This window comes from Sander lucioperca, chromosome 22 (genome assembly GCF_008315115.2).
Source record: "Sander lucioperca isolate FBNREF2018 chromosome 22, SLUC_FBN_1.2, whole genome shotgun sequence".
NCBI classification, from domain to species: domain Eukaryota; kingdom Metazoa; phylum Chordata; class Actinopteri; order Perciformes; family Percidae; genus Sander; species Sander lucioperca.
In genome coordinates, this window is record NC_050194.1 from 2,698,354 (window position 1) to 2,720,535 (window position 22,182).

The 22,182-nt window shown below is 42.3% G+C and overlaps 3 protein-coding genes across 7 annotated transcripts in view; 1 reads left to right on the forward strand and 2 right to left on the reverse strand.

The window, feature by feature from the left end:
* The window catches only part of LOC116059246 (microfibril-associated glycoprotein 4-like), a 118,274-nt gene extending 103,746 nt beyond the window's left edge, over positions 1-14,528 (reverse strand). For 2 of the 5 annotated variants that reach the window (XM_035997621.1, XM_031312209.1), the window contains exons 1-5: positions 14,478-14,516; positions 13,381-13,452; positions 12,249-12,404; positions 11,965-12,003; positions 5,558-5,654 (exon numbers count right to left, since the gene is read on the reverse strand). In XM_035997621.1, coding sequence (XP_035853514.1) covers positions 5,558-5,654; positions 11,965-12,003; positions 12,249-12,404; positions 13,381-13,452; positions 14,478-14,501 — 388 coding nt within the window. In that variant the 5' untranslated portion in view covers positions 14,502-14,516. Of the gene's footprint in view, positions 1-3,264; positions 3,992-5,242; positions 5,411-5,557; positions 5,655-11,964; positions 12,004-12,248; positions 12,405-13,380; positions 13,453-14,477 lie in introns of those variants that run through there. The other 3 variants (XM_031312212.2, XM_031312210.1, XM_031312214.2) reach the window with 3 other exon arrangements.
* LOC116059247 (microfibril-associated glycoprotein 4-like) overlaps positions 1-22,182 on the reverse strand; it is a 181,905-nt gene that overhangs the window by 81,048 nt on the left and 78,675 nt on the right. The gene's annotated exons all lie outside the window — the stretch shown is intronic.
* The window catches only part of slc16a12b (solute carrier family 16 member 12b), a 16,211-nt gene continuing 13,444 nt past the window's right edge, over positions 19,416-22,182 (forward strand). Inside the window, exons 1-2 of the mRNA XM_031312200.2 lie at positions 19,416-20,189; positions 20,326-20,530. Of these exons, the coding sequence (XP_031168060.1) occupies positions 20,418-20,530 (113 nt within the window). The 5' untranslated portion in view covers positions 19,416-20,189; positions 20,326-20,417. The remainder of the gene's footprint in view (positions 20,190-20,325; positions 20,531-22,182) is intronic.

The window sequence follows — 22,182 nt, forward strand, 5'->3', positions numbered from 1 at the left end:
CCATTTCAACGATATCTTTCGTGAAATCGTAGACTTTCCAGAAGGGTTCAAACAGGGCCAAAACAGGGCCAAATAGGGCCCAAACAGAGCTAAAACAGGGCCAAGACAGGGCCAAAATGGAGCTAAAAAAAGGGCCAAGACAGGGCCAAACAGGGCCAAGACAGGGCCAAAACAGGGCCAAGACGGGGCCAAAACAGGGCTAAAACAGGGCCAAACAGGGCAGAGAAAGGGCCAGAATAAAAAAAAATAAAGCTCTCTGTGATGTTATCTTTGGTACGTCTCTCGGGCGTGTCATGTTATGACAGTCGCGATCATTTTAGAGATGGTGTTTCTGGAAGAATTTCATTGCTTAGAATGTGGAGATTAGAAACACACAACAACACATCACGTAGGTGTAAGATGTAACTGATACACTTGTTTTTCTGTGAAGATGAATGTACCAGTGTTGAAAAGTTAGACTCCTTACACACCTGTTTCTCTGATATGACGAAGTCTTTGAATGAGAACGAGAATTACAGTAAATGGAAAATAACTTTTCTTTGTAAGAATCACAAAAAAGCAGAAAGAGGTAGCTTTATATGTAATGTATGTGATATGAATATAAAATAAGGTATTATAATAAATGTAGTATACACAAACATATCCTCAAGTTTCCTTCCATGAGGCTTTGTGTCAAAAGTGGGCGTGACTTCAGGTTAGAAGTAAACAAGGGGAAGTGTCAGTCAGTTAATTATATGGAAACAAAAAAACAAGCTTAAAAAGGATGAAACAACAGTACCCCCACCCCCCCAAGTATTTACTATTGTGTTAACATTTTATTGACTAAAAATGCGTTTGAACACATTTATCTCGAAGACCAGTTGGTTCAGAATCCGCTACATATAGCAGGTCGACTGACTCGATTTCCTTCTCATACATTCCCATCCAGCATCACAGTGCATTTCCCTGTTGAAGCCTAGCGTCCATGCACTTTTAATGGGACTGCTTTGAACAGTTTTTTTCAGTGCTTCGAAACTAGATGGTCATTGGATAAATGCTGCTATTATGTCCCGCCCACGGACGCTCAGCGTCTCTGGGGGTGAAAGGAGGAGTGGGCTGGCCTGGACTCCGGGCTTCTGCGTGATGATTAGAGGGTCTGTCGAAAGACTGCATCTCCTTTTGATTGACAACGATTTTGTACTATAAAAAGTCGCCGAAGCTATTCAAGCTCAGTTCCATTGCAGATTTTGCAAGTTTTGAAAGTTGAAAGAAAAACTGCAGCAACCTATTTCTTGGTATTTGCTTGGCGAAATTGCTCACCAATTTTCATTGTACATTTCATACAATTATACACCACATTCCCTAATTTCCACATTTCTTTCTTTGAGTTTAATATTGTTTTGTTAGATCGTTCGTTCGTTCGTTCATTCATTCATAAAGTAGGCTAGACTAGTGTTGTAGGGGTGACAGAATTTACATATAAATAAATTGACTATTCTTATGATGTAGGCCGAAAATGAGCTTCCCCTCTTTGAAAGACCAGCAGCCGCCACTGGTGTACTGTGTGTGTGTGTGTGTGTGTGTGTGTGTGTGTGTGTGTGTGTGTGTGTGTGTGTGTGTGTGTGTGTGTCCATCTGAAAAGAAGGAATTTTAAAGAGCAAAGTTAAAAAGTTAAAATGATAATTTGAAAATATAAAATGAATGAAAAATATTAAAAATTAAATTTAAAATGAAAAACTAACACTAATTTTAGTATTAAAGGTTTTTTATTTTAAAGCAGCCATATTATGCTCATTTTCAGGTTCATAATTGTATTTTAAGGTTGTACCAGAATAGGTTTACATGGTTTAATTTTCAAAAAACACCATATTGTTGTTGTACTGCACCGCTCTCTCTCACTGCTGCATATCCTCTTTTCAGCTGGTCTCTGTTTTAGCTACAGAGTGAGACCTCTTTTCTTCTTCTTCTTCTGTACTATCTTTGATTGCACTGCACATGCCCAGTAGCTCAGATGTAGATCATGTCAGCTAGCTAGCTCCATAGACAGTAAAAGAAAGGCTGTTGTTGGTACACGATCCGTTCTGCACATGCGCAAGATAATACTGCTTTACGTATCCATACGACCTGCACGATCTGTTCCACGCTAGCCTATGGCTAGCCTCCACCGGGAAGCTAACGTTAGTTTAGCTAACAGCTAATTCGGCTAACCGCTAGCTGACAGCTAGATTCAGTCTAAAATAACGTTAACTCAAACGTAATGGGAAAAGCAGGCTACAGCTAAATTAAGACTTCACAGTAATAACAATAAAGACAAGTATTGAGTGATTGTATTTTAAATGAGCACAAGTAAAGTAGAACTGACGTAACAGCTGTTATATATGTTAGGTGTTTGTTATATATGTCAACGTTTATTTTCAAGTTTTATTTTGAGGGTCTTTTAAAGTTATTACATGCTGTCTCAGCTAGCAGTTGGCCGAATTACGTGTTAGCTAAACTAACGTTAGCTTGCCTGTGGAGGCTAACGGCAGACCGCTACAATCAGCTAGCAGTTAGCCGAATTAGCTGTTAGCTAAACTAACGTTAGCTTGGCTGTCGACCGGAAGCGTGGAACAGATCGTGCAGTGTCGTAAATCCTCGTACAACCGCGCATGCGCGAACATTTTGCGCATGTGCAGAACGGATCGTGCAGGCAGAACGGATCGTGTACCGACAGCTGTTTCTACAACTTCAGTCAGTTACAAGGCAGGATTAGCTGGGAGACTTCTAAATGAGGGCGCACATGGAAGTAGTTCTTTTGTAGATTATGGTGAACTTGTGTGTGTTGTAGCAGTGCTTTGCTATTGAGAACGAGGTAGCATGCTAACGTTAGCATGATAGCATGATAGCATTAGCATGCTAACGCTACGAGCTAATGGTTGCGGTTAGCCAGCTCGTTTCGGCTTATGACGTCACAAGCCGTGCTGATTTTGACCAGCTCACCCAGAGACTGAAGACAGGACACATTCAGAAACCGTATCTCACTCTAAACACCATGGATGGATTTATCAAAGTTTGTATGAAGCACCAGAGACACAACATAACACCCCAAATCCCAGAAAAAGTGATTTTTTCATAATATGGGCACTTTAAATTTCTCTCTTTTTTTATTGTAATTTTACTTCTGTTTTTGACTTTTAATTATAATATTTATTAGTTGATATCTTTGCATATTCTCTTTTGGCTGCTAACTTTAGTTATGAAGAACAATATCCTCCATAGAAGACAAAGTGAAGACATGAGATCATCTTAATGCTCAGCTTCTTATTTATTGTCACCGTACAGCAGATAAAGATTCACATTAGAGTTTCAAACCTCCACCAAACATCAACTGGCTGTCCTGAACTACAAAGATCTTTTTATACTTTTCATTTTCTTTACTTCTTTCTCTCTTTTAGACTCGTGTTATCAGTTCATGCAGTGATTAACACCTGATCAGACTATATATGTGTTTCCATTTAAAGATTATGGGCCCTACTTTCCTGCTGCAGCCGCCCAACTGGAGACACATCTGACTTTTCTTCCACGTTGCAGCGAGCTGCGACTGCTTTAAATCATCACAGACAGTAACAAGATTTACAAACATCAGTTGGTTTTCTTGTGCTGGTGCCCAGTTTCAGGAAAATAAGACCTGTTGTGAGATTAAATGATTAATGAGAGAAAGAGAAAGAAATCAGAAGAGATGAGCTGATATTCTGCTGTACGTTGGTCCTGGAGAACTACTACACAGAACGGATACTCATGCTGATGAACTTCAGGAGGTTATTATAACCATACCAGGTTTGCCAATTCATTACAGAATTATAGATAGGGCTGTTAGCCTCCCAACGATAAAGACCATTTGGATTTGTGTTGTAACAATAGTTGTACCAGAACGCCCCCAGGCTTTGTATGGCACAGTTCCAATAGGGTGAGGAGTCCTGGTCTTTGTCGATTGTTGTGAACTTCTGTCCGTTGTGATAAGTCAGTGCATCTCCTACAGAAACACAACAAGTGTATAATCAGAACATTATGATACAACTAACGATATATATTTTTGATGTGTATTTATTTGCCCAGTATAACCCCAATCTACTTCTCTACCTACAGTAAGTATTACTAAATAACACAACCACTGAACTAACCTGACACTCAACACTGGACTGGACTGGTGACGTTTAATACTTATTATTGTTTAATTAAAATAATAAATCCACAGATTGAGTCACCTATAACACTTGAACACCTCATGATGCTACTGAGAGCAGGCAAAATATTTAGCAAGCAGAGAGGTTAAACAAGCTAGGAGACATCATTAATAAATTAATTAAATACTAATTAAACATTACACGTACTAGTACTCGTTCTTTGTGTACTCTGCTACCACTCCTACAAATACTCAACGTGGCATCATGACCGCGTAAACATACACGCCATTTTCTAAAGCCATGTGGCATGTTATCGCGAGGCTACGTGTTATCGCGAGGCTACGGTAGGTTTTAAGGTCACACACGAGGGAAAAGAAAAAACGGTTGGGATTAGGAAAAGAAGAACTGGGTTGGATTTAGGAAAAGAAAAACGTGGTAAAGAAACAACACGCGGAAAACGCAGCGATCCCCGCTCTCCTGTGTGAAAGTCCTGTGTTTGACCATCCACCACCCCAACAAACCTCCCTACACGGATTTTCGCCCTTTGTTACTACTCGCACACGCAAGGTAATGTAAGTCAATGGAGAACAATCGGCATTGATAAACACCCTGAAAAGCGAGTATGTGTCTTTATAACACGGCAATAATGGCATAACAATTGGCGTGTCATACATACGCCACTTCATGAGATCAGTCTGAAATACTACTGGTACTTCAGCTGCTGCAACAAAACAACCTGAAGTCTGGGGGTACAGATAAATAAAGTGCAAAGAGTCCCTGAGATACAGACACCTGAATACACACCTTATACCTGATTAAAAGAAGTTCAGAGAGCTTGTGATTGACATCAGAACAGCTGAAAGTCTACACATATTCCCCCACAGGCTAAAGACACATCTTTTCCAACTGCACCTTAGCCAAGAAGATGATGTTTTATAAAAAATTAAAATAAATTGCACTCACATGTTGCACTTTTATGTAGATCTTTGTAGTTTGGCTTATTTGAAGCTGAGTACTTAAAATCCTGCTATTTAGAGTTTGTATCTTTATAGCTTAAGCTAATTTGCAATGTCTGTCCTTAGATAATGTGGAAACGTCACCTGCTCCTCCATTGATGAATCCAGAAACATTCAGTCTGTATCCATTACACTCAGCATCGATAAAGAATGAGGTGTAAAGAGCGAACGCTTTGTTTCCTCCAAAGTTTTCCATTTGGACCAGCAGCTCAGACGGCCGATTGAGCGTCAATTGGTAGATGTTCTCAAGACCTACACATACACACACACACAGACACACACACAGAGCTAACAATATTCTCTGACATTAAATGTTCCATGTGAAGTTTTCGACCTTTAGTACTTAATGAACAGTGAGTTTCATGTATTCATGACTGTTAGTTTGGATCCATTTCTCACCGAGCCAGTACTCTCCAGCAGGGTTACCAAAGCCGGTCTTGTAGTGATCCCAGCCCCTGTAGAAGTTCACCGTGCCGTCCATCCTTGTCTGGAACACCTGGAAACACAAAAGATATCTGACAGGTCAAGTCTACAGACAGCAAGACTTCACTGTTATTTCACTTCATTGGGAATATTTTGGTTCCTTTTAACTGTCCAATAAAATAATCATTGACGTATCATATCTCTCCACACTGTGACATACAGTACTGTGCAAAGGTTTTAGGCAGGTGTGGAAAAAATGCTGTAAACTAAGAATGCTTTAGATACGATCAATATGTCCTTATTAACGGGTCACGTACCGCAGTCTTTTAAAGTAGCTGTGATAAAACCTATTCTGAAAAAACCCACCCTCGACCCTGAGGTCTTAGCCAACTATAGACCTATATCTAACCTCCCGTTTCTCTCCAAAATCCTTGAGAAGGTAGTCGCTAATCAATTGTGTGACTTTCTGCATAGAAATAGTCTATTTGAAGACTTTCAGTCAGGATTTAGAATGCATCATAGCACAGAGACGGCACTGGTGAAAATCACTAACGACCTTCTAACTGCTGCTGACAAAGGACTTGTCTCCGTACTTGTCTTATTAGATCTTAGTGCTGCATTCGACACTATTGACCATACCATCCTCTTACAGAGACTGGAACATTTAGTTGGCATTAAAGGAATCGCACTAAGCTGGTTTAAGTCCTATTTTTCTGAGCGATCCCAATTTGTTAATATTAACGATAAACCATCCAAATACGCTAAAGTTAGCCATGGCGTTCCTCAAGGCTCAGTGCTTGGACCAATTCTATTCTCTTTATATATGCTTCCTCTAGGCAATATTATTAGGAAACACTCAATTAACTTTCACTGTTACGCAGACGACACCCAATTATATCTGTCAATCAAGCCAGACGAAAGCGGTCAGTTAGCTAAACTTCAAGCGTGCATTAAAGATATAAAATCCTGGATGACCCACAATTTTCTGATGTTGAACTCAAACAAAACGGAAGTTATTGTGCTGGGACCCAAGCACCACCGAACTTCATTATCTAAATATATAGCTACCCTAGATGGTATTGCCCTGGCCTCCAGCACTACTGTCAGAAATCTAGGAGTCATTTTTGACCAGGATCTATCCTTTAACGCCCACTTAAAACAAACCTCAAGAACAGCCTTTTTCCATCTTCGTAACATTGCCAAAATCAGGAACATCCTGTCTCAAAACGATGCTGAAAAACTAGTCCATGCATTCGTAACTTCCCGGCTGGACTACTGTAATTCTTTACTATCAGGCTGCTCAAATAAGTCCCTCAAGACCCTCCAGCTGATCCAGAATGCTGCAGCACGTGTTCTGACAAGAACTAACAAAAGAGATCACATTTCTCCTGTATTAGCTTCTCTGCATTGGCTTCCTGTAAAATCCAGGATTGAATTTAAAATCCTTCTCCTGACCTACAAAGCACTAAATGGTCAAGCACCATCATACATAGAAGAGCTTTTAGTACCTTATTGTCCCACTAGAGCACTACGCTCCCAGAACTCAGAGCTACTTGTGGTTCCTAGAGTCTCTAAAAGTAGAATGGGAGCCAGAGCCTTCAGCTACCAGGCTCCTCTCCTGTGGAACCAGCTCCCAACTTGGGTTCGGGGGGCTGACACCGTCGCCACATTTAAGAATAAACTGAAAACCATCATCTTTGATAAAGCTTATAGTTAGGGAGTGAGGAGTTGCAGCATAGTAGAGTAGAGTAGAGGGAGGCAGGAAGTACAAGCCCGTTCCGGCAGGGGAGAGTACGAGCCCGGTCCAGGGCCCCTCTCTTTAGCCTGCCTCTCTTAGTTATACTATTATAACTCTAGACTGCTGTGGGAAGCTCCTTCCAAGGACACAATGAGCCGCTCCCTCTTCTCTCTTTTCACTTGTCTCCTTTTGTGTGCATCTTAGTCCCAGAAATGCCTGTTACTAACCTATCTCTGGGGAGTTTTCTCCCCGGAGTCCCTTTGCTTCTTCTTCACCCAGAACATCGCCTTGGAATTGGGTGGCACCTACACCGGGGTCCTGGGTGCAGCTGACGCTATGGACTTACTACAGCCTGCTACGCTCTGCATTTCCCCGCAGTGTCCGACTGCGTCCTGCCGCGTCCAACCGCGTCCACCCAGGCTGCTGTGCCACACTACACCCCGTAACGCCCTGCTGTGCCCTACTATGACATGAACTACTATGACTACCATTGTGATCACTGCTTCACTATCTTTATTATGACTATTATTGCCACCATTCACCACTCCCCCAACTGGTGCCGTCAGACACCGCCTACCAAGAGTCTGGGTCTGTCCGAGGTTTCTTCCTAACAAAAAAAAGGGAGTTTTTCCTTGCCACTGTCGCAATAGCTACTGCTAATGCTTGCTCTTGAGGCAACCACTGTAATAGTTGGGGCTTCGTGGAGTGCAGAGTTTGGTCTGGACCTGCTCTATCTGTAAAGTGTCTCGAGATAACTCTTGTTATGATTTGATACTATAAATAAAATTGAATTGAATTGAATTGAAAAAATATAAATGATTGTTTATTTTTATCAATTTACAAAATGCAAAGTGAGCGACCAAAAAAACATCTAAATCACATCAATATTTGGTGTTACTACCCTTTGCCTTCAAACAAGCATCAATTCTTCTAGGTACACTTGCAAAAAGTCAGGGAACATTGAGGATCGTAGACGCAGTGGTCGGCCAAGGAAACTTAGTGCAGCAGATGAAAAACACATCAAGCTTGTTTCCCTTTGAAATCGGAAGATATCCAGCAGTGCCGTCTGCTCAGAACTGGTAGACACCAGTGGGACCCAGGTACACCCATCTACTGTCTGGAGAAGATATCCAGCAGTGCCGTCTGCTCAGAACTGGTAGAAACCAGTGGGACCCAGGTACACCCATCTACTGTCTGGAGATGTCGTCCAGAAGTGGTCTTCATGGAAGAGTTGCAGCCAAAAAGCCATACCTCCGACATTGAAACAAGGCCAAGCAACTCAACTATGCATGAAAACATAGGAACTGGGGTAGGTTGTTCCAAACATCTTGGAGAACTAACCACAGATCTTCTGTGGATGTAGGCTTCCTCAAATCCTTCTGTCTCTTCATGTAATCCCAGACAGACTCCATGATGCTGAGAGCAGGGCTCTGTGGGGGCCAGGCCATCACTTCCAGGACTTCTTGTTCTTCTTTACGCTGAAGATAGTTCTTAATGACCTTGACTGTATGTTTGGGGTCGTTGTTCTGCTGCAGAATACATTTGGGGCCAATCATACTCCTCCCTGATGGTATTGCATGATGGATAAGTATCTGCCTGTATTTCTCAGCATTGAGTACACCATTAATCCTGACCAAATCTCCAACTCCATTTGCAGAAATGCAGACCCAAACTTGCAAGGACCCTCCACCATGCTTCACTGCTGCCTGCAGACACTCATTATTGTACCGCTGTCCAGCCCTTCGGCCAACAACCTGCCTTCTGCTACAGCCAAATATTTTATTTTGTCCAGAGCACCTGCTGCCATTTTTCTGCACCCCAGTTCCTATGTTTTCATGCATAGTTGAGTTGCTTGGCCTTGTTTCAATGTCGGAGGTATGGCTTTTTGGCTGCAACTCTTCCATGAAGACCACTTCTGGCCCGACTTCTCCGGACAATAGATGGGTGTACCTGGGTCCCACTGGTTTCTACCAGTTCTGAGCTGATGGCCCTGCTGGACATCTTCTCCAGACAGTAGATGGGTGTACCTGTATGAAGGTAAATATGGTGCAAAATGGGAGAGCTTGTAGAATACAATGTGAGAACTTGCAGAACAAAAAATCTGAACTTGTATGTTAAAATTTGCACTTGTAAAAATAAAATTTGCACTTGTAAAAAATATTCACACACATGTGATCTGAATTTGAAGTCAGACAAAGAAAAAAAAACATGAGAGCTTGTAAAAAAAATCTGAACTAGTAAGTTGAAATTTGCACTTGTAGAAAATGTTCACACACCTGTATTCTGAATGTGAAGTTACAGAAAAAATATTCACAAATGTGTAGATTGATATTTACATGAACACAATGACAGCTGCAAACTTATAATGCAACATTTACTCGTATACTTTTTTTTTAAATTCTGGTTCATTTTCCATCACAACCACAACTCAGTGATTACAACCTCTCGAATCTGTCACTGCAACTTCACATATGAGCTCTCTCGCATCACAAAGTGGCGAATCTGCGCACCTCGACTTTCACAACACTCTTGACGATACATTTGGTGCAAAACTAATTTGTACCTGTGGACTTAGGCTGTGGAGCTCTGAGCTAACAGAACGGGAAAAGCCTTCTTATATACAGTCTATGGGAAAATCAGGGTTTCTATCGCCAGATGAGGGACAACTCTGTCCGGCTTATTTATGTAGCATGGAAACTTGGTGGAATAGCATGCTAGCGTTAGCTAACTAGCAGCCAGCCCGCTTCTAAATAAATAACTTTTAATTATCTAAACACTTTGTAACAGTCAAACTAAAACACTGGCGGTGAGCTCCAGGGCCTGCAGCCGCAGACGGACCGTCATCAGTGGGGATCGACCAGCGTAGTAACATTGCTTTTGCCAGAAAGCTTCGCTGCCGACCTCGACCTGCAGTCGGAGCTCCAGCGGGACACGGAGAGCCCCACATCCGGTAGCAGCGGCCCATCCCCCGGCCATGACCAGAGCTTGCTTTGCTGATGTTGTGCATCCCTGCTAAGAATTGCAACCGCTTGGGCAGAAACAATCATTTCTGCAGAATTCATTGCTGCCGAAAATTGCATCTAGGTAGCAAGGAAATGCTACTACAGAGTCTGATAAAACATTGATGTCTCTAAACCTTCTAAAATTCTAATCATTATTGATGAACATGACAAAGAGATTTACTATTGCCTAGTTTTTAAACAGTACTTTGCCTTATAAAATCATTATTTTCCCTAGTGGATGCAATTCTCGGCAGGGATGCGAAACTTGGCACCTGTTACCCACTGATGACGGTCCGTCTGCGGCTGCAGGCCCTGGAGCTCACCGCTAGTGTTTTAGTTTGACTGTTAAAAAGTGTTTAGATAATTAAAAGTTATTTATTTAGAAGCGGGCTGGCTGCTAGTTAGCTAGCTAACGCTAGCATGCTATTCCACCAAGTTTCCATGCTACATAAACAAGCCGGACAGAGTTGTCCCTCATCTGGCGATAGAAACCCTGATTTTCCCGTAGACTGTATATAAGAAGGCTTTTCCCGTTCTGTTAGCTCAGAGCTCCACAGCCTAAGTCCACAGGTACAAATTAGTTTTGCACCAAATGTATCGTCAAGAGTGTTGTGAAAGTCGAGGTGCGCAGATTCGCCACTTTGTGATGCGAGAGAGCACATATGTGAAGTTGTAGTGACAGATTCCAGAGGTTGTCATCACTGAGTTGTGGTTGTGATGGAAAATGAACGAGAGAAAAATAAAAAGTGTACGAGTAAATGTTGCATTATAAGATTGCAGCTGTCATTGTGTTCATGTAAATATCAATCTACACACTTGTGAATATTTTTTCTGTAACTTCACATTCAGAATACAGGTGTGTGAACATTTTCTACAAGTGCAAATTTCAACTTACAAGTTCAGATTTTTTTTACAAGCTCTCATGTTTTTTTTCTTTGCCTGACTTCAAATTCAGATCACATGTGTGTGAATATTTTTTACAAGTGCAAATTTTATTTTTACATTCTACATTTACATTATTCTACAAGCTCTCCCTTTTTGCACCATATTTACCTTCATATACCTGGGCCCCACTGGTTTCTGGTTGTTTTTTTCATCTGCTGCACTAAGTTTCCTTGGCCGACCACTGCGTCTACGATCCTCAACATTCCCTGACTTTTTGCAAGTGTACCTATAAGAATTGATGCTTGTTTGAAGGCAAAGGGTAGTAACACCAAATATTGATGTGATTTAGATGTTTTTTTGGTCGCTCACTTTGCATTTTGTAAATTGATAAAAATAAACAATCATTTATATTTTTTAAAGCATTCTTAGTTTACAGCATTTTTTCCACACCTGCCTAAGACTTTTGCGCAGTACTGTATATAACAGTGGTATGCCTGGCCGCACCATATGGACTACTGACTAAACACCTGTACTTTTATCTCTATGTCAATCAGTGTGCAATATGTGACAATCTGCAGTCATTTTCATGTTCTTCTCGTAACTTTCTGCTTTAAGAGGAGTTAAAGAAAGGCAGAAAGCAACCGTTCAGTTACAGGAGGATGGGGAGATGCCCTTCCCATCTGATTTTAGGGATCTAATGATAATGAAGGATGACTTTGTTGCCCAGTAACTGGTAGATGTAAAAATAAGTTACTCACTGTCCACCCTCCTCCTTCTGAGTCCATGTCGCAGTACACCTACACACAAACACACAACCATTAGCAAATGTGTTTCAGCTGCAAACACTTCATACAATATATTCACACAGGCTGTAACAAGTACTATGAATACTACTACAAATACAACTACTTAAATCTCTTGTATCAGAAGCATCAGTCAGAACTTGTAACTGTATTTCTGTCAGAGATGATCTTACTCTCTTCACGTTTAACACTTTTGTCATCTAACGGTCAACCTGCGTCCCAGAGAGGATGAAGTGTACCTGGACAGGAGACGTGGAGCTGATGGGATAGATGGTGTACACTCCACTTTTTCGGGTGTTTGGATTATTATGTATGTCACTGCAGTCTTTGGGCAGATCGGGAGGGTAGCAGCTGGTCAACATTGGAGCCAGGAGCAGGATGACGACTGAAACCAGCTGGAAGAGAGCAGATGTTGACACAGAGTAAGGTTTGAAGCTTCTGTAGTGTTTCAACATGATGTTGCAGTGTTTCCCATACATAGGTTCTACTTGGCCACCCCATCAAGGTAGATTGAGACCCGCCAGGTAGAAAAAATCAATGATCATGGATGTTTTAAGGTTAAGTTCTTAGTACATATAAGATTTTGGCTTCGGGTAATCAGGTATTTTATGTGCTGAATCATAAAAGTTATTTGACAAACCAGCCAGATTTAATTGACAAAGCACATCAAAGGCTACACTTCATCTGTGTATTTATCATCTACTCTAGTTTGTTTAATATGTACATAATTATTTCTTCCTACATTATCTGTTAATGTTATGTAGTCATTGTTTTCAATAAATAGTTTTTAAACCTTTGCTTGACTAGTCTATAACTGAACCCAGCCATCACATCTTGCACCACCCACCACCACAAGTAAATTCTTAACCTGTGGGAAACACTAGATGATGATATTTGATGATATATCATATTACTGTTAAATTAAAAAAATGTCTTCAGGCTCAATTAAATAAATGGGAAGAAGTTTAATCAGCCAGGTTAAATAAAAACACCTGTGTGGCTGTTCAGGGCCTTTAAATGCTAGCCCCGGTCTTGATCTGGAATAGGGAAGACAAACATTTATAACTTATAATTTCCAGAGTGTCAGCTCTCTGAAACTCTGCCCTCCTGCAGCCACAGACAGACACTCCTACAGTTTCTTCTTCTCTGCGGCAGCTGATTTATTTATTTTTGTTTTGTTTAATTTCTTTCACAGTTAATCAGGACTTTTTCATATGTTTGTTTCACATATGTGACTTTAAATGTAGCCCAGTACAAACTTGTGATAAAAAGTACTTGAAAGAAAAATTACAGATTAATGAAGTACTTGAATTTCTTACAGTAATTTGAGTAAATGTAATTTGTTAATTCCACATAAAGTTACAGATTTACCTTCATTGTCAGAGTTCTGCTGGAGTGAGGCTTTAAAAATCCTGATGTCAGTCCGTCTGGATCTCTGATGAGCTGTTTATATGACAAAAACTAATTAAAACTTTAGTGTTCAATACTTTTTTGAAAATATAATATATTATAAAACAATACTGTTTTAGTGCAGCTTAAAAATGGGACAGTTCTACTTCATCACTTTTCAATCACAAGAAACAAAAGCCAAAGAAGACTTTGATAGATAGATACAATCAGTTATATAAAATATACAATCTGTCGGCATTATTCCGCCATTGGCCAAAATTGTCTGTGTCTTTAGTTTAGGACTGAGTACATAAAAAAATCACAAATAAATATTATTTAAAGTAATGTTAATGTCTCCTAGTTGGATGCTTACCTGTCTGAACTCAACGGCAGGTTGAACTAAAAAGATTTTGTGGCTTCAAAGGAAAACAAGCTGTGGCTTCTCCTTCAGTCTGTCACACTGTCACAACCTCACTGATTATATCTGCACAAGGCAATGTGATGTCACACCAATCCGACCAATCACAAACCAGGCGGTGGCTCAGGTGGGGATTTTCATTGTTTTCCCGACATCTTGCTTTTTAGCACGGTTTGTTTAACTCCTTTTCTTTTTCTCTTTAGCCTTTTTCCTGCTGAATGTCCATGTCTATGGCATACCGTATCATGTCATTTCATCGTGGTTAAAATGTAATGCTCATTCTGGCTAAATCAGAAACCACTTTACACCTGTATGGTGGATCATCCTACTCTGTGGAAAATGTACGTTTCAGTACAGTAATGTTCTTGTCCTGAAAATCAGTTTTAAGTGTGAACCTTTTTAATTATGTATGTTCCAGACAAATAATCTTTTATCGCCACACACCCAAGCACCTGGCGCCAAACAGTGTGATAAGATTTGACTAAACGGGTCAAACCAGAAACACTAAAGTCTTAGAACTACATAACACATGACTACTGATGAAGTGGAGATTATTTCAGAACAGATAATGTTTTGAGGAAGAGTTTTTGTTTATTTTACCTCACACAATTATCAGTGGATCTCATGAAACGGTCACAGTAGTTGCCAGATTTCCTCATACCTGAATGTAAATGAGGTGTATCATCTGTCTAACTTGTGACCTGCAGTGACTGTTGTCCAACTTGACAAAGTGCTGAGCTGCGAAAGTAAAAGACATGAATAATAAGAGTTATATAAAACTCAATTAGAATAGAATACAAAGATAGAAAAATATACCAAAGTAAATGGAGACAGAAGGTAAAATAAGAGTTGTCAACCCCCTGGGGCTGACGATGTCGTACACGACAGCACACTACACGTTCTGTCATTTAATAGAGTGTTGAGACGTAGAGAGATGCACCATTTCAAAGATATCTTTCGTGCAATCATAGACTTTCCAGAAGGGTTAAAACAGGGCCCAAACAGGGCTAAAACAGGGCCAAGACAGGGCCCAACAGAGCTAAAACAGTGCCAACAAGGGCCCAAACAGGGCCAAAACAGGGCTCAACAGAGCTAAAACAGCGCCAAGAAGGGCCCAAACAGAGCTAAAACAGGGCCAAAACAGGGCTCAACAGAGCTAAAACAGCGCCAAGAAGGGCCCAAACAGAGCTAAAACAGGGCCAAGACAGGACCCAACAGAGATAAAACAGTGCCAAGACAGGGCCAAAACAGGGCCAAGACAGGGCCAAAACAGGGCCAAGACAGGGCCAAAACAGGGCCAAAAAAATAAATAAAAAAAATAAAGCTCTCTGTGATATTATCTTTGGTACGTCTCTCGGGTGTGTGATGTTGTGACAGTCGGGATCATTTTAGAGATGGTGTTTCTGGCACAAATTCGTTGCTTAGAATGTGGAGATTAGAAACACACAACAACACATCACGCAGGTGTATGATGGAACTGATTAATGTACCGGAGTGTTGACAGGTTAGACTCCTGACACACCTGATTCTCTGATATGACAGACTGATCTCATGAAGTGGTGTATGTATGATACGCCAATCCGTATTCCATTATTGGCGTGTTATCAAGATGCATACTCGCTTTTTAGCGTGTTTAACAACGCCGTTTGGCCTACATAGACTTACATTACCTTGCGATTGTGAATGAATTTACGCCGTAGCGAGTAGTATGAAAGGGAGAAAATCTGCGTAGGTAGGTTGGTCGGGGGGGAGGATGGGTCAAACACAGGACTTTCACACAGGAGACCGGGGATCAGGTCCCGCTTGTCACGTTTCCTAAACTCAACCGTCGCTTTCTTCTTTTACTAAAGCCAACCCGTCCGCTGTAGACGGCGCTCAAAATGCATACAGATACCATGCCACTTGGCTTTAGAAAGTGGGTGTGTATGTTTACGCGAAATCATGATGTAATGTTGAATATGAGGAAGTCCTTGAATAAGAACGAGAATTACTGTAAATAGAAAATAACAACACAACTTTTCTCTGTAAGAATCAGAATAAAGCAGAAAGAGGTAGCTTTACATGTAATGTGTGTGATATGAATATAAAATAAGGTATTATAATAAATGTAGTATACACAGACACATTATATCCACAAGTTTCCTACGTCCCATGAGGCTTTGCGTCAAAAGTGGTGTTGGGACCATCAGAAAGTAAGAGTTAAACATTATGATCTTAAACAATAAGGCTACATGTAAAGAGCCACAGCCTGAAGGCTCTCTGACCTCTGAGAAACATGGGCCTTTCTTAAACAAAGAAAGGTCTGCATGTAGCTGTAGCATTCTGGGATGTCGCACCTATATGAGAACTCCACGAGGAAAGGGGGTTTCAAACTGCTGGAAGTCTAAACTGTGAATTCCTATTGGTCAACGGTCACTGGACACAACAGGGGTCCACCCAGCTGACCGAAGGAACAAAAGCCTCAATCACCACTGAATCTTTGTCTTTCCACCACAACTGAACGTTGTAACAGGTCAGCACGCCAAGCGCTTGTGCTAAAAACTTCCACTTTTCCAGAAAAGTGGACTTTTGGATCCTGAAACACTGCTTCTCTACAAGGAAAAGGGACCACCCGGACGCCGCTTTTTCCTTCATCAAAGTCGACTCTATCTTGTCTTTCACTGCCCGTGAAGAAAGACAAGTTTCCTCCGTGATCCGCTGACGAGCAGACACGGACCAGTTCTGTTTTACCTTGGATGAATCTATGGACTAACGAACGATAACACACAGTAAGGAGGCTTGAGGTTTTCTGGGCAGAGACATTTATGTGCGTTTATTAATGTAATAACTGCTAATGCTGCAATCGTGTTAAGACATTAATGTGATCTGATTAATAAGCGCTACTGGTGCGCATTTGATTTATTAATCTGTTTGGCTGTGAATATATCTCTGATCAAGATATTGTTGAAGTCGTGTTGAAACTGTGAACTGTAGTTTTTACTCCCCGCCGTGGGAAGTTAATTACTGAAATAGTCAGCTGTGCGCCTGCTGAGAGGAGCGGGGAAAATAACCCTCTCTCTCGTTGAACAAAACCTCAGATTCTGCTGTAACGTCGAGTTAAGTTAGAATCTCAAGTAAACGGAGAGAGCGATTATTTTCACCACTACAGAGATTAAGGTTTTAAGTGTTTTCTTTCTATCAATCGTGTTTTCCCTCCTTTCTCGCTCTCTCTCCCTCTCTCACAAAGCAAAGTAGTTTAGTGTGTGCCTTTGTGTCAACCACACGTTAGTCTGAGAGCTAACGGAGCTAACTGACTAGCTTAGTCACGTGGCGTTGCAACGCAGCCCACTTCCACCCTCTTGAGGCTGAATAGCTTATGTGCAGCTAACACATAGCTTAGCTTCAATGAGCTAACGGCTAATCTGGGCGTGACCAAGCAACCCCCAGGTTTCATCAACCCCCTCCCCCTCCTCCTTACACACACACTCTCACACTCACACACACACACACACACACACACACACACACACACACACACACACACACACACACACACACAGTCTGGTTCTGGTGGTTGATTAACTCAGTATTTTGCTGATTGGCTCTCATAATGGGCCGGGGAGTAGCACACCACCATGGCTCCATGAGGCTAATATCTCATTACTCCACATTTTAATGGTGATATTTTGTGATTAAATTCTGATTCTGCAGCATTCTCTGTCTTCTGATGTAGAAGTACACAGTAAGTCAGTAGTAGGCTGATGTAGAAGTACACAGTAAGTCAGTAGTAGGCTGATGTAGAAGTACACAGTAAGTCAGTAGTAGACTGATGTAGAAGTACACAGTAAGTCAGTAGTAGGCTGATGTAGAAGTACACAGTAAGTCAGTAGTAGACTGATGTAGAAGTACACAGTAAGTCAGTAGTAGGCTGATGTAGAAGTACACAGTAAGTCAGTAGTAGGCTGATGTAGAAGTACACAGTAAGTCAGTAGTAGGCTGATGTAGAAGTACACAGTAAGTCAGTAGTAGGCTGATGTAGAAGTACACAGTAAGTCAGTAGTAGGCTGATGTAGAAGTACACAGTAAGTCAGTAGTAGGCTGATGTAGAAGTACACAGTAAGTCAGTAGTAGGCTGATGTAGAAGTACACAGTAAGTCAGTAGTAGGCTGATGTAGAAGTACACAGTAAGTCAGTAGTAGGCTGATGTAGAAGTACACAGTAAGTCAGTAGTAGGTTGTACAGTGGAGTTGCATATGAAGTGGTTTGGGGTCCTTCTGTAAGTTATTTTGGGGTACCATGGTTCTGGAGAAAGCTACACGCAGCAACACCACAGGCCAAGCAATCGGCCCGCTCCAAACAGGAACATCTTCAACAGCCACTGTACTAGTTTTAAACAAAAAGGACAGACAGACAGACTCAGTTCAACTGGACTGGAGGCAGAGTAAGTTAAATTTAACAGAAAGTGAGAAATCAATAATTCAAAGGTATAAAATGAAAGAATTCTCCTCTTCAGGTATCTCTCAGGTAAATGTACATGTTGTTAAAGCAGCAGAAAACTATCTTTAAAATGCCCACAAGGGGGCGTCACGGTCTCACAGTGCCCACTAGTTTCTACCTCTGAGACTCGGTGGTTGGTGCAGACATAAACAAACATGTTGAACATTATGAAATAAACAATAAGTACAATAACAAACATATGCAAACAGCTGTTTAACATAAGAAAAAAGAGGCTTTCTGTCTGATCCTATCTGACTGTTTCTAGTTAAACCGGCACTTTATTTTTCTATTTTAAATCTTAGAAACTAAAAAATAAAGGTGTTTGGTCCTGGCCCTCAGGGCTCAGGGGGGGTGGGGGGTGCTCCCTTGGACCCTCAGAGGATTTCTGCCCCCATTTACAGCTGATGTTTGCATTATTTTCAAGCTGGTGCCTAATCGCTACATTGCTTGTGAAAAACATGATGCCGAATAAAAACTGCCCTTTATGATTATAATATGAACATGTCTGTCAGAGAGACTGGTGAGTACCCAGAGAACTCCTTTCATTCAGATATCTGGAGGTCAGAGGTCAGGGGACCCCTTTCAAAATGCCCATGCCAGTTTTCCCGTTGCCGAAATGCATCCTAACTATTTAGTTTCACATGATACAGAGATCTAGCTTCACTCTAGCTTTAAAACAGAGCTCGCTTCAGCCTCTGAAAGACAGTAAAGTCCTCCTAAATGATTCAGGGCTTTTGAGAAAACATTCGGGGCTGGATCCTCACAAGTTTGGCCCTGTTTGGCCCTGTTTTAGCTGTGGTCCTGGTCCTGTCTTGGCACATGTCTTGGCCCTGTCTTGGCCCATGTTTTCGCGCTGTTTGGGCCCTGTTTTAGCCCTGTTTTCGTCTTGTTTTAGCTCTGGTCCTGGTCCTGCTTTGGCTCTGTTTTAACCCTGTCTTGGCCCTGTTATCACCCTGTTTTAGCTCTGGTCCTGGTCCTGTTTAAGCTCTGTTTTAACCCTGTTGTGGCCCTGTTTTAGCCCTGTTTCGGCCCTGCTGTGTCCCCTGTTTTAACCCGGTCTTGGCCCTGTTTTAGCTCTGTTTTGGTCCTGTTTGGATCCCGTTTTAATCCTGTTTTGGCTTTGTTTGGCCCTGTTTTAACCCTGTCTTGGCCCTGCTGTGGCCCCTGTTTTAGCCTTGTCTTGGCCCTGTTTGGGCCTTGTTTTAGCTCTGTTTTAGCCCTGTTTGGCCCTGCTGTGGCCCCTGTTTTAGCCCTGTCTTGGCCCTGTTTGGCCCTGACAGTGAGTGCCTCTCAGACAGAAATAAACCGGAGCTGTCAGACCCGTCTCTCCGGTCGCGTTTCTTTTCTGACACCCGACACCCAAACCCAGCCTCTCTTTCTCGCAGGCGACCCCGCCCGCCCCAGCAGAAGCTGTCGGGTTCACTGAATCAAACGCTCCCTGTCTCAGCTGCACGTGTTGTTGAAGCCATAAAAGAAGGGAGCGCTTGTTTTCAAAGATATCAAAGGATAAAGGGGTCTGCTGTGGCTCTGGGTGCGCTTGGTCACTATCTGGTCACCTCCAGAGTTCAGCAGCGAGGCGGGTTAATGATTGAGGCTCAGTGACTTATTGACTGCAGACACTTTTTAACTGCTTACAGAGACACTGGAAGCCAGAGCACACGGGATGTTTTCACTCCTCCCTGCTGCTGACTCATGCTAATCTTCCTGAGGTTTTTCTACTTTTTGTGTTGATTAACTCCACGTGGACACTGGACAGGAAGCAGTCCCCCAGCACAGACACACAGCTCTGAGTCAAACAACAATCTGACAAAAACGTCCGATTTTTTTCCTCTGGAGGATTATTTTCTGGGTCCAGACATCCTTCAGGACTCGAACCCGAGACCAGGTCCACACCAAGGTTTTTATAGTTTTGAATATTCAATTAGTTTATATTTTTAGTTTTGACTTTTGGATTTTATCCCAGTTCAGTTTGAGTTAGTTTTCACAGTGTGTTTGTTTAGATTCAGTTTACTAAAACTTATTTTCCTTTTTAGTTTAAGTTTAATAGAATAATTCGGGTCCAGACTTCCTTCAGGACCAGAGACCAGCGGCTCGGGGTTGTTTGGTTCAGCCGCCAGCTGAAGCAATGGCTGATGGGAAACGGCGAAGCGGCGCGGGGTCGCCTCCAGACGGGGGGTGGGGCTGGGTGATCGTTGGCTGCTGCTTCATGGTGACGGTCTGCACACGGGCAGTAACCAGGTAACACACACACACACACACACACACACACACACACACAGACAGACAGACACACAGACACACACACACACACACACACACACACACACACACACACACATACACACAGACAGACACACAGACAGACACACAGACACACACACACACACAGGCATGCACATGCACGAACACAGATACACACACACACGCAGGCACGCACATGCACGCACACAGACACACACACACAGACACACACAAACACACAGACACACATGCAGACACACACACACACACATGCAGGCACACACAGACAGACACACACACACACACACAGGCACGCACATGCACGCACACAGACATACACACACACACAGACAGACAGACACACAAACAAAGGCACGCACACACACACAAGCACACACACACACACACACACACACACACACACACAAGCACACACAGACACACACACACACACACACACACTCAAGGACATGTTTCCACCCAATTATAGTTTTATCAGTGTGAAACAGCAGCTGCTCAACCAAAAGTTTACATTTTGACTCAGAAAAACAGAAAGTTGCATGTCGACGGAGACAACACAAGGGTTAAAAGACACCCAAAGAGAGCCGGCGGCCGTTTGCTCTGTGTTCAGACTGGTTGGAACACATTCCTCTACCATTACTGATCTGTAACCATCAATTACAACCACAAGTCCTCTCACGTTACACACTCAGTAACAGGATGTCCTCAGGATACACACACACACACTCAGAGACACACAAACACACAGGCACACACAGACACACACACACACACAAACAGACACGCGCGCCCGTCAGTTAAAATCTCATGTTGTTCTCATACTAATGACACATGTACATTTGTTTGTGTGAAAGCTTTTATTAAGCAACTGTAGGAAGACATTCAGAAATGTCAACAGATGAGGTCATCAGCTCACACGGGGCAACAAGCTCACGTTAACACAGGCGCACACGTTAACACAGGCGCACACGTTAACACAGGCGCACACGTTAACACAGGCGCACACGTTAACACAGGCGCACACGTTAACACAGGAGCACACGTTAACACAGGCGCACACGTTAACACAGGAGCACACGTTAACACAGGAGCACACGGTAACACAGACGCGCACGTTAACACAGGCGCACACGTTAACACAGACGCACACGTTAACATAGACGCACAAGTTAACACAGGCGCACACGTTAACACAGACGCACACGTTAACACAGGAGCACACGTTAACGCAGACGTACACGTTAACACAGAAGCACACGTTAACACAGGTGCACACGTTAACATAGACGCACAAGTTAACACAGGTGCACACGTTAACATAGACGCACAAGTTAACACAGGTGCACACGTTAACACAGACGCACAAGTTAACACAGGCGCACACGTTAACATAGACGCACACGTTAACACAGACGTACACGTTAACACAGACGCACAAGTTAACACAGGCGCACACGTTAACACAGACGCACAAGTTAACACAGGCGCACACGTTAACATAGACGCACACGTTAACACAAGCGCACAAGTTAACACAGGCGCACACGTTAACACAGACGCACAAGTTAACACAGGCGCACACGTTAACATAGACGCACACGTTAACACAAGCGCACACGTTAACGCAG